The 10,301-nt window shown below is 33.3% G+C and overlaps 1 protein-coding gene and 1 long non-coding RNA gene across 4 annotated transcripts; both read right to left on the minus strand.

Annotated features, from left to right (window-relative positions):
* Nucleotides 1-926: 926 nt before the first annotated feature.
* On the minus strand, nucleotides 927-2,755 carry LOC134241272 (uncharacterized). Of its 3 annotated transcripts, none has more exons than XR_009986628.1 (5): nucleotides 2,419-2,755; nucleotides 1,745-1,888; nucleotides 1,488-1,582; nucleotides 1,206-1,371; nucleotides 927-1,063 (listed from the first exon to the last, which is right to left on the minus strand). It is a non-coding gene; the product is annotated as an uncharacterized LOC134241272 (long non-coding RNA). The 3 variants fall into 3 exon arrangements; XR_009986627.1 differs by having other exon boundaries at nucleotides 2,304-2,753; XR_009986626.1 differs by having other exon boundaries at nucleotides 2,279-2,753.
* A 1,161-nt stretch (nucleotides 2,756-3,916) lies between these two features.
* On the minus strand, nucleotides 3,917-9,170 carry LOC134241282 (uncharacterized). Its single transcript, XM_062723353.1, has 9 exons — nucleotides 9,062-9,170; nucleotides 8,885-8,960; nucleotides 8,595-8,783; nucleotides 7,833-8,080; nucleotides 7,205-7,438; nucleotides 6,668-6,704; nucleotides 6,182-6,584; nucleotides 5,883-6,061; nucleotides 3,917-5,551 (listed from the first exon to the last, which is right to left on the minus strand). Exons 1-9 carry the CDS (start codon nucleotides 9,088-9,090, stop codon nucleotides 4,157-4,159), a joined length of 2,790 nt encoding a protein of 929 aa, XP_062579337.1. The 5' UTR covers nucleotides 9,091-9,170; the 3' UTR covers nucleotides 3,917-4,156.
* Between the last annotated feature and the right edge of the window lie 1,131 nt (nucleotides 9,171-10,301).

Below are 10,301 nucleotides of genomic sequence, written 5' to 3' on the forward strand. Positions count from 1 at the left end.
TTTTCAACTTATAGAGATTCGCAGTAAATAACACGCGGCATAAAAAATCAACCCCCACTCCTAAAATCTTCCCTGGCATTTCTATAGTTTCTGTAATATTCCCTCATCCTATCATTTATTTCAAAGGTCATTAATTTTACTTTAAAATGAAAACAATTAAATACCTGATTTCAGCCAATGGCGTAACGCCTACCCATTCAGTATTCGGTTTAATGTTCCATAACAAACAAAGCCATGTGTGCATCCGGGGATTTGGTGCTCTCATTCCTATACTTACATACTTACCTGTCCCAGAATTAGTCAATTGTGGTAATTTCAAAGACTATACACCTACCTGTGAACATGTATGAAATTTGAGTCCTGTGACTTCAGTGTATTGGATACTGTGACCATCTCAAATAATGACACCTTACTGCTACCAGCACAATTCAAAGGAGTGAATGACATCTGGGCCGGTCAAAATTGAGTCAATAATTTCATAAGGGTGGATTCTACCCAGAATTAGGTAAAAAGCTCCAAAATTGGATAAATCATAGTTAATTAAGCAAAATTCAAAGGTTTCAAAAAGACTGATACAGAATTTTTTTATGCTTATGCAAAGTATATTATTTAAGACTCTGATATACTAATTGATTCTTATCTAATCCCTCCTATTGCTTAAGTATGTACAAAAAAGTTTCCCCACCCCCCAGTGAAAAACACTTAAAGAAATAGCAGGTGTCCCCTTTTATTTTTGTTTACAATTAATTTAGACAAGTTTAAATCAATCCTTTTGATAACAAATCAAAGTTCAATGTCTGTAGTCTTATACATTACAATCAGAAGCTATTTCTTGAATTTTATTCTAAGAAAAGGAGAATTTAAATAATTTTTTTTTAAAAATTAAAGAAAAGCAAAAACTGACTTCAAACCCCAAAATGTACTATACAATAAGAGGCTGGAAAGTTAATAAATAAAAAATTTACCTGCAATGTACAGAAAACTGTCCGACAAAATACATCGGGTGGGTAGGGAGTCTCCATTTTCTTCTTATATAGAGAAAATGCCCCTGCTGATCAGAGACCTAACACTCCCAAATAATAACAAAATATGTTAACATAACAGTCAATCTAAGATGTTCATCCCTCAATGGCAACAAGTTTTTATTACAGTAACTGAAATTGTTAGGAAATAGGAAATCACAATTGGAATTCCTTTAAATGTACCTTCTCTTCGTTGTATTCAATATCGTGGATTGATATTGGCTTCCTTTTACTAGACTGTTTTTAGGGCAAGCAATTCCTTTTCCAGTTGTATTTCTGTTGAGAGGTGCTGCATTTCTTGAGTACAGTTAAATGTGCAGGATGCTGAGTAGTTGTGCTCTGATATCAACTGAAAATATATTGTAAATCATGTACAGTTAAAAGAACTTTATATATTATTAAAAATTATTGAAAATGTTTCAGTGTTGGTCATTTGTCATCATTGGTGTTTTAAATGAGCTTTACTTTTTCTTGATATTGACATTTTGGTGCTTGTGGAATCTGCAACTGGTCCATCTGTGAAGATGACAGGGACTCCTCACTTTTGAGTTTTTTTCCTCCTTTATAAAATAATTAAACTTGAATTTTTCTTATTCAGTTGTAAGCTACTCTGTTTATACATGTACCCTTTTAAAGATTTTTAGTAAAATATTCTCAATTAAACTCCACCCACCCACCATCCAAAAACAAGATGTCGGTCATATTTTGAAAAATAATTTCACCTTTTTGTACATTCAGGATCAGAGAAATCCATGGCCTTTCCTTCATTCCATGCAAAATATGCAGGGTCCCCCTCCTTCTTACCATCCTTAAAGTGGCAGGAGCAGATGCTATCATTCTGATCTCCTGGTTGGCGATCAGCTCGTCTAAAAATATACATTATACAAAGACTGAGTGAAGGAGAATTAAAAAGCAAAACATGTTCATTTAGCATGTTATTATCAAATAGCCTAAATGACTTATTTTTTCATTATTTTTTTTTTAAAATGTTACATTTACTTGCAAGTACAAGATAACCATGTGCATTATAAACATTAACAAACGGTAGCAGTATTTGGTAGTAATAATACGAAATAAAATGTAATAAAAACAGCTGTTAAACAAAAATTAATCTTGCTACAAATTGCACAGTTTTTGTAGTATGTACTCTTCATTATTCTTCTGCTATATTGATTACTACGAGATTTAACTTTTTAGCATGCATGTATAAATACTGTATCTGACAATGCAGCATCGTGACATATCGTTACAAGTACCTACAAATTTTGTCAATATATCTACGTTTACTGAGTTTTTTCCCTAGCAGGCCGAAATATCTCCATCATGTCACCAGGAACAACACTCGTGCATCTCGTAATTAGTGCTGCAATAAACAAACTGATGTGTTTTTTCTCACCTGCATGGTTTTCCCGACGCTTCAGCTACTTTCGTTATTTCTAACCAATGAAAATTGTCCTTACTTTTCTGTTGCGTCATGCAATTTTATTGCACGCATCACTGAATTGTAGAACACACATCACAAGATTTCGAATATACATCACAAGATTATCGAACATACATCACAAGATTTCGAATATACATCACAAGATTATCGAACATACATCACAAGATTTCGAATATACATCACAAGATTTCGAACATACATCACAAGATTATAGAATATACATCACAAGATTTCGAATATACATCACAAGATATTGAATATACATCACAAGATTTTGAACATACATCACAAGATATTGAATATACATCACAAGATTATAGAATATACATCACAAGATTTCGAACATACATCACAAGATTATAGAATATACATCACAAGTTTTAGAATATACATCACAAGATATTGAATATACATCACAAGATTTTGAACATACATCACAAGATTTTGAATATACATCACAAGATTTCGAACATACATCACAAGATTATAGAATATACATCACAAGATTTCGAATATACATCACAAGATATTGAATATACATCACAAGATTTTGAACATACATCACAAGATATTGAATATACATCACAAGATTATAGAATATACATCACAAGATTTCGAACATACATCACAAGATTATAGAATATACATCACAAGTTTTAGAATATACATCACAAGATATTGAATATACATCACAAGATTTTGAACATACATCACAAGATTTTGAATATACATCACAAGATTTCGAACATACATCACAAGATTTTGAATATACATCACAAGATTTTGAATATACATCACAAGATTTCGAACATACATCACAAGATTTTGAATATACATCACAAGATTTCGAACATACATCACAAGATTTTGAATATACATCACAAGATTTCGAACATACATCACAAGATTTTGAATATACATCACAAGATTATCGAATATAGCAACGTTTGACATGCCATAATTAAACGCAACGGTAGAAAATTTATTAAAATTCAAAACATGCAAGCATGACAGTTTTTGTTCATTTTAATACCCACCATGACATGCGGTTCAAACATCTTGCATGGTATCGGGTGAAACTGAGGGTATCCACGGCGGGAAATATAGCGTAATTTCACTATAATAGTGAAATACCACTATCATAGCGGAATTTACGTTTCCCCCCAACCTGGTTATTACAGCTGGTGCACATGAACCAAGTAGCTATATTTTTCATAAAGTGATCTATACATGTATAAAGCCTTGAGCTTCATACCAGAAATACAGTATGGCAGATAAGATAAAAACAATATGACCTTCGATCTCAAGACATAGAGACCGAGTTATTTCAAAGAGCAGTTTAAAAAAAACAAAACACCGGCTTATAAAAGCAAAATATCTATTTATAATTTTATAATGACTACAAAGGGTATAAATTTTTAAAATCAAGCATATTTGAATTAATTTTACAAAATGTCTAAAAGCAGCGCTAGCGAAGTACATTTTTACCTATCCTTATATACAATATTTTTCCATTCAGGTGTATTCTCTATAACAACAAATTTTCACGATTTTGTTTCTGTGTCAGAAAATAGAATCATGTCAACTTGGTCCTAGTTATCATTACATATTTCTAAACATGAAGTTTTCAATACATTCAAACAATGACGAGTACAGATTGTATATGCTGCTTCTGTTATTCAACAAATTTTCATGCTTGAAAAAGCTTATCATCTGTGCGTTGGAGACCGCGACTGAGAGCATGCCCCTTCCTCTCAGACTGCATTCGTCTTCTCCTCAAAGACTTTCCCGTCGCATCTTGAATGTTTTTATCAGTTATGTTAAGTTTATCATCAAATTTTTGTACGTCGTCATCTATAAGGGCCAATTTTTTAAGATCCTGAAGGCTCCTTATTCTGTTTTCAAATCCTGGTTGCTTATCAAATTCTTCTGATAGTATGAGCAGGTCAATGTGCTCAACTGTAGAATAAGGATCGGGTCCAAGTGCTATTTCTTTCAGACGGTTTTTGCAGCGGTTCATTTCTATAATTAAATTGAAAATGTCAATATTCTTTTCATCTAAGTCGTCTGATAGCTCTTGAACGTACTTTTCGTGCGAAAGTGTTTGTCCCATGGCTTTTTCATACTTTTCCTTCATATCAGCATATGTTTTCGTCACAGTTTCTGTCACACATTTCAATCTGTATGACGCATTCTTATGGTCCGACCAGTGACAGACATCTGGGCAGACATTGCAGTATCCATCATCATCCATCACCTTGCATTTCCGTTTTTTCTCATTGTCCTCGACACGACACCTTTTGTGGCACGTGACGTTGCAGTTTATGCAATTTGTAACATTCTCATCCCATGGCAGGTCAATCTTCTTCTGCTTTGTTTCCGTGACCTGATACGTAAAGTTCTGGTTAGCCTTTATGGTATTTTTATACTTTGTAAGTATATCCAGCTGTTCTTTTAACTCTGATAATTTTGACAATCCAGCAGAAATTTGTGGACGGATGTTAGAGACGACAGATTTTAAGCGTTCTCTTTCTTCTAGGACGTCTTTTGTTTGATGCAGACTCTTAGTTTCGAATTGGTTAATATGCGTCAAAAAGTTTTCAAAATTACAACGTCCCATGTCCCAGAATGATTGCGATAAAGACGAATCAAGCATGTTCTTGTTTTCGGCAAAGAGAGCTGAATTATTGAATTGAAAGATAGAACCAAATGGGAGCTTGGATTCTTTTAATGACGCCAGTACCCGCGGTTCTGCGCCATCAGCAAATGTCACTAATGTGCAAATGTTTGACTTTATATCTTTTCCAAAAAGTGACATAATGGAACTGAAGATGTACTTCTGTACTGCTGTGAGACGTGCATCTGGCGCTTTGACTATAAAACACACAGCATCGATGTAAAGCACACCTTGTTCACCTTGCGCTGAAAATAAATGACGTATTTGGTCGATGATACCATGATCCCTTTCAAGTCCTCTAGTGTCCCCAAACCCTGGTGTGTCGATAATATTGAGAGTGTAGTTAAGCCGACTGTCTTCTGAAGGCATGATTTTATAGACGGTAATCCATTCCGTCTGAGATATAGCCTAGACAAAATAAAACTTAAAACAATGAATAACTCTTAAGAAAGAAAAAACAATGAATAACTTTTAAAAAAGCTAATTTCCAATTAAAAACATTTGATATAAGAATTCATCATTCAATTTATTCCACAAGTCTTGAAACTGTTTTTAACAAGACAAAAAGAGACAAAAATATTTTCTGCATGGTTAATGTGTTAAGCAAAATTGTCCTCTGTTCTCTGATCTTGTATTTTCTCTGCAGTTAATATCAAGCCAACCTATAAGCTAGTTTTTTTTTCGCTTGTGTATTTTCGTGAAAAAAAAACCATTTCAAAAAGTCTTTTAACCCAAGTACCTGATTGTTGATTTTCATTTCGTCTTTCTCTAACGTTACCAATGAAAATCTGAAGGGGTCCTCAAAGTTGACACCAAGAACATAATTGGCAATACCATCTACCAGCGTACTTTTTCCAGAGCCGGTTGCGCCGACTAACATAATCGTTCTTTCGTCATCATAACCCATTCTCGGTTTTCCTGGAATTATAATTTCAAATTCTTTCCATAATGACCTAAAATCAAAATTATAACGTTTAATATTTTACGTTTTTATAACTTGGAATATAGAATATTTTTTTCCGTTGTATGTATACATACCTAGTATCAATTGCCTAGTTCGTGCAGCTGTGTTCCGAGCTCTTAAATTCTCCCGCACGGGAAGTTGATATTTGTTGGGGATATCTGTGCTGATGAGTGTTGAATGTTTAATAAGAGTCGTTGCCATGGATTCTGTCGTCACAATGGAATCATTGCTTGGCCCATATGGTCCTTCCTCATCTTCGAACACTCCGCGCACTTGAAATATATATGCCGTTTTTGCTTTCAATCCTGTTATGATTATTCGATTTTCATTTTTTTCAGTTTCCTGAAATTTCCATTTTTCCACTCCCCCCTTGCTTTTATAACGGATTTGGTAATGATTGCTCGTATTCAAGGATTTTTCCCAAAACAAAGCCACAGAATTAGAATTAACACTGGATGCATAGGGTTTTCCAGGGATCTGAAAAATAGATTTGCACACAAAAATAATTAAAAATCATAAGTTATTCCTCTAGTACAGAGGGATACAAAAATTTACTATACCTTATTTCCAGAAAGTAATAATGAACTTTTGTCATCTCTGAAATCAGATAATGAGTAGAAATTAAAAACTGTACAAAACAATATAGTTTAAAGAAAATATTATTAATAACCATATGCCTTTATTTTTACCATTGTATCTATGAAAAGAAACAAAATATTTCTTCTTAATTTTGTGTTTGAAATTATGGAAATGCGGTTTTAACCTTTGATTAAATATTATTTGAATCCTTTCTTTCTTCTTTTTTAATATAAGAATATTTGTACAAACTAGTGATTGATACTAAAAATAAGAAGTCCAATAAATTTCTGCATGACACTGTTTACAATCAACGTTCTGTAAGACTGACAAATAAATAAAATTTTATTTAGTTTGTATATGTAGGTAAAACAAATACTGTAAACGTATAACAATTACTGTAATTACTTTTTAATACTAAGAAAATCAGATTAATGCCATGGTGTGTGTTTCTGAAATGAATTTGCAGATACATATTCTGTATGTACAACTAACAAGTAAGCATAATCATTTCCACTCACATGGGATTTTGGTGACACGAGGTCTGTTGGTCATTAAAGTCTTTTATGCAGCTATATTTGCCCAGGGTATGACCACGGTTAGATCGCTGACGCAGATGTTGCTTTGCGCACATCTCGCACAATGGTTCATGATCTTGGCATGTTTCACAGAAGTGTGTAGCAACATTTTGCAAATTTTCGAAAGAACAGGGACCACAATTACGTTCATTTTCTTTCACTTCGACGTTGTGCACCCTAAAGAAGGTAATAAAATAAAGTTCAAGAATGCAAATTTGAAACAGAAACCTATTCATCTTAAGAACAGATGATACAAACAAACTTTTTCTTTGAAAAAGATTTAATATCATGTCACAAGTTTAGAAAAGTGGATGGTTCTTAGAATAATTTCTCCTAAAAACTTAAAACCAATACCTTTTTATAAATTATACAATATATTACTTTTCTTAAATTGGTAGATTTTTATACCTATAAAAAGTTACTCTCTTTAATTGAACTTATAAAAAAAACATATTTTGGTTTTCCTAATATACTAAAATTGTATGTAGTTTCTACTGTATATTCAACACTGACAACGGTGTGAATGTTATAGACTTTCAAGGAATTTCAGATACAATGTACACATACTTACATTTGAGCCTGGCATTTGTTCTGTTGAAATTTTTCAATATCATCACATAAAGTATGGCCTCTACTAGATTTCTGTCTAAGATGCTGATGTGCACAAGGCCTACAAAGGGGTTCAGGATCTTCACAATCACAGCAAAAATGGGTAGCAGGATTTGTTTCGTTTTCTAAAGAACACGGTTCACAAAGTAACGTCTCTTTTTTGTTTTCCAAGGCAATGTGTAATGGACGTTCCTCGGAATATTCGATATTCTATTAATGAAAATAAGACATACTTTTTTCCCTTTTAAATCTAAAAGGTAAATAGGCAAACAATAGCATAGATGAGTTAACATAGCGCAACACAGATGAAATGTATCCCTTTTCAAGATGTTTAAAGGTTATAGTTTTACTGTAAACGTGGGCTTTTATTATATTAATTTAATATTATTATAATTATTATAATTATAATAATATATTATCATATTATTATATTACGTACAGATAGTGATAGAAAGAAAAAGTAAAGTTTACAATTACGAATGATGAGAATCTGATTTTTGATAAAGAAAAATTTCAAATGTCTTCTGAAATTTTTGTGTTGTTTTGCAACTATATCATGGACAATTATAACTTACAATACATACAGTATGATTGTTTGCTTTAGATCATTATGGGGGCAAAACCATTTTGCATGAGGTATTGAAAATAATGTATAAAAGAATCAAACAGGACATGGATAGATTGAACATATCTAACATATCTGACGATAAACACCAAGTGTTACCTGCTCATCTGGAGCGTCGTGATCTTTTTTGTCTATTTCTGAAGCTTGACTTTCATTAGGTATCGTCTTCTCGTGGACATGTCGAGGAATCTTTTCTTCAGATAATTTTGGAACATTTTCTAGTTGATGATTATTTTGTGCTAGAACATTTTCATCAATGATAAGCAATTTCCCTTTCGAAGCAGAGTTCTGTAAACAGAAATATATAACATATAAGAAACATAATTTATATATAATGCCTAGGAAGCCTTAAACCATTTGTAATATCCCATTATGTAAATGGTCTATACCTCATGGTATTGTGGCTGATCGTGTTCTCTTTCATTGGGTCCTTTTTCATCCTGTAAGTCATTTCTGTCAACTGAACTATATTTAAAAAAATGTTAAGTTAATGAAATAGGTGAATGTTGCTTTTATGCCGGAAAGGTGCTAATTCTGAATCCAGAAAGCGGTAATTTTTTATCTACCTTTGTAGATTACTTTTGTCGTATTCCATTCCAAAAGTTCTCTGGGTACTCCGCCTTACTTGCGTGCTTTCAAAGGATCGATGAACCAAAGGCACTTGTGTGTCTGAAATAATTTCTTACTCTTTCTTATACATGTAATGATAGTAAACCCCAGTCATATTTCCAAAAACGACCAAAGGCCGCCGGATTTTTAAGCAAAAATGGTATTCTTCTGGTGACAATCGGCAGTTCATCAGCTGTTGTTTTGCCCGATTTTGACCTCTTTTTGTCGGCCGACCAATTTTGTGTCCATCGGTCCAAGTTATATTTTTTTCTGCATCGGTTGCCGATTTCTTCAATTAAAGTTAACCGTCGACCAACCCCCGATCATCGTCCGACTATCGTCAGTCAGTTTATTAAGTCGGTCTTCCGTCATTCGACAATAATGGTGTCCAAAATTTCGGCCGACGGTTAAAATCAAATTGTAGTTCAGAGCTCGATAATCGGGCGACGATTGGCCAAATGGTGAATATTTAACCTAATAAGGATACATAACACAAACAAACTTTTGATGCATGGATTGGTATAAATTTTTGAACAGAAATAACATAAACAATAAATCCGTAAGATATAAAGAAATCTTAGGTGTTCTTTGCTGCCTAAAAATGCACCATTCGTCTTCTTCAGGAAATTCTATACAAAATTTTGCGCACATTTTTAATGTTGAGTCACCATTTGATAAAATTCTGCCACTTTGTCTTGCAAACATTACTCACGTAACCTATTTTATAAAAATCTATGAAGAAATTTGCTGATTTATCGGTATTCTTAGGAATGAATGTAACTAGGCATAACGTATCGTACTCCAAATAATGCCTAGGTCGCATTTCCCGGCGGATGGCCGTGGACCGATGGTAATCGGTGGTAATCCGTGGTGCGAGCGATGCCACAACATCGTTCTATTACTCCTTTAGTATCAGTCGCATTATCAAGCAATGGGGTAAACGATGAGCAACGATGCGTTTTTTGATAAAAATGGTGTGGTTGTCGGCCGGACGTACATAGGCCCAGCGATGCATTGCTAATTATTACCAAAATCAACAGCCTTAAAACATACGACTTTTCAATTTTATATACAACCATTCCCCACGGTAAATTAAAGTTCAGGCTTTTTGATATCATCGACAGCTGTTTTTTAATGAAAATAGAACTCGTAAATTTAATTACCTGGTCATTTGTCATTTGCAAAACACATTCTGGT

Source organism: Saccostrea cucullata, unplaced genomic scaffold (assembly GCF_032062105.1).
Source record: "Saccostrea cucullata isolate Sc308-1 unplaced genomic scaffold, CSIRO_AGI_Scuc_v1 ctg14130, whole genome shotgun sequence".
Classification (NCBI taxonomy): domain Eukaryota; kingdom Metazoa; phylum Mollusca; class Bivalvia; order Ostreida; family Ostreidae; genus Saccostrea; species Saccostrea cuccullata.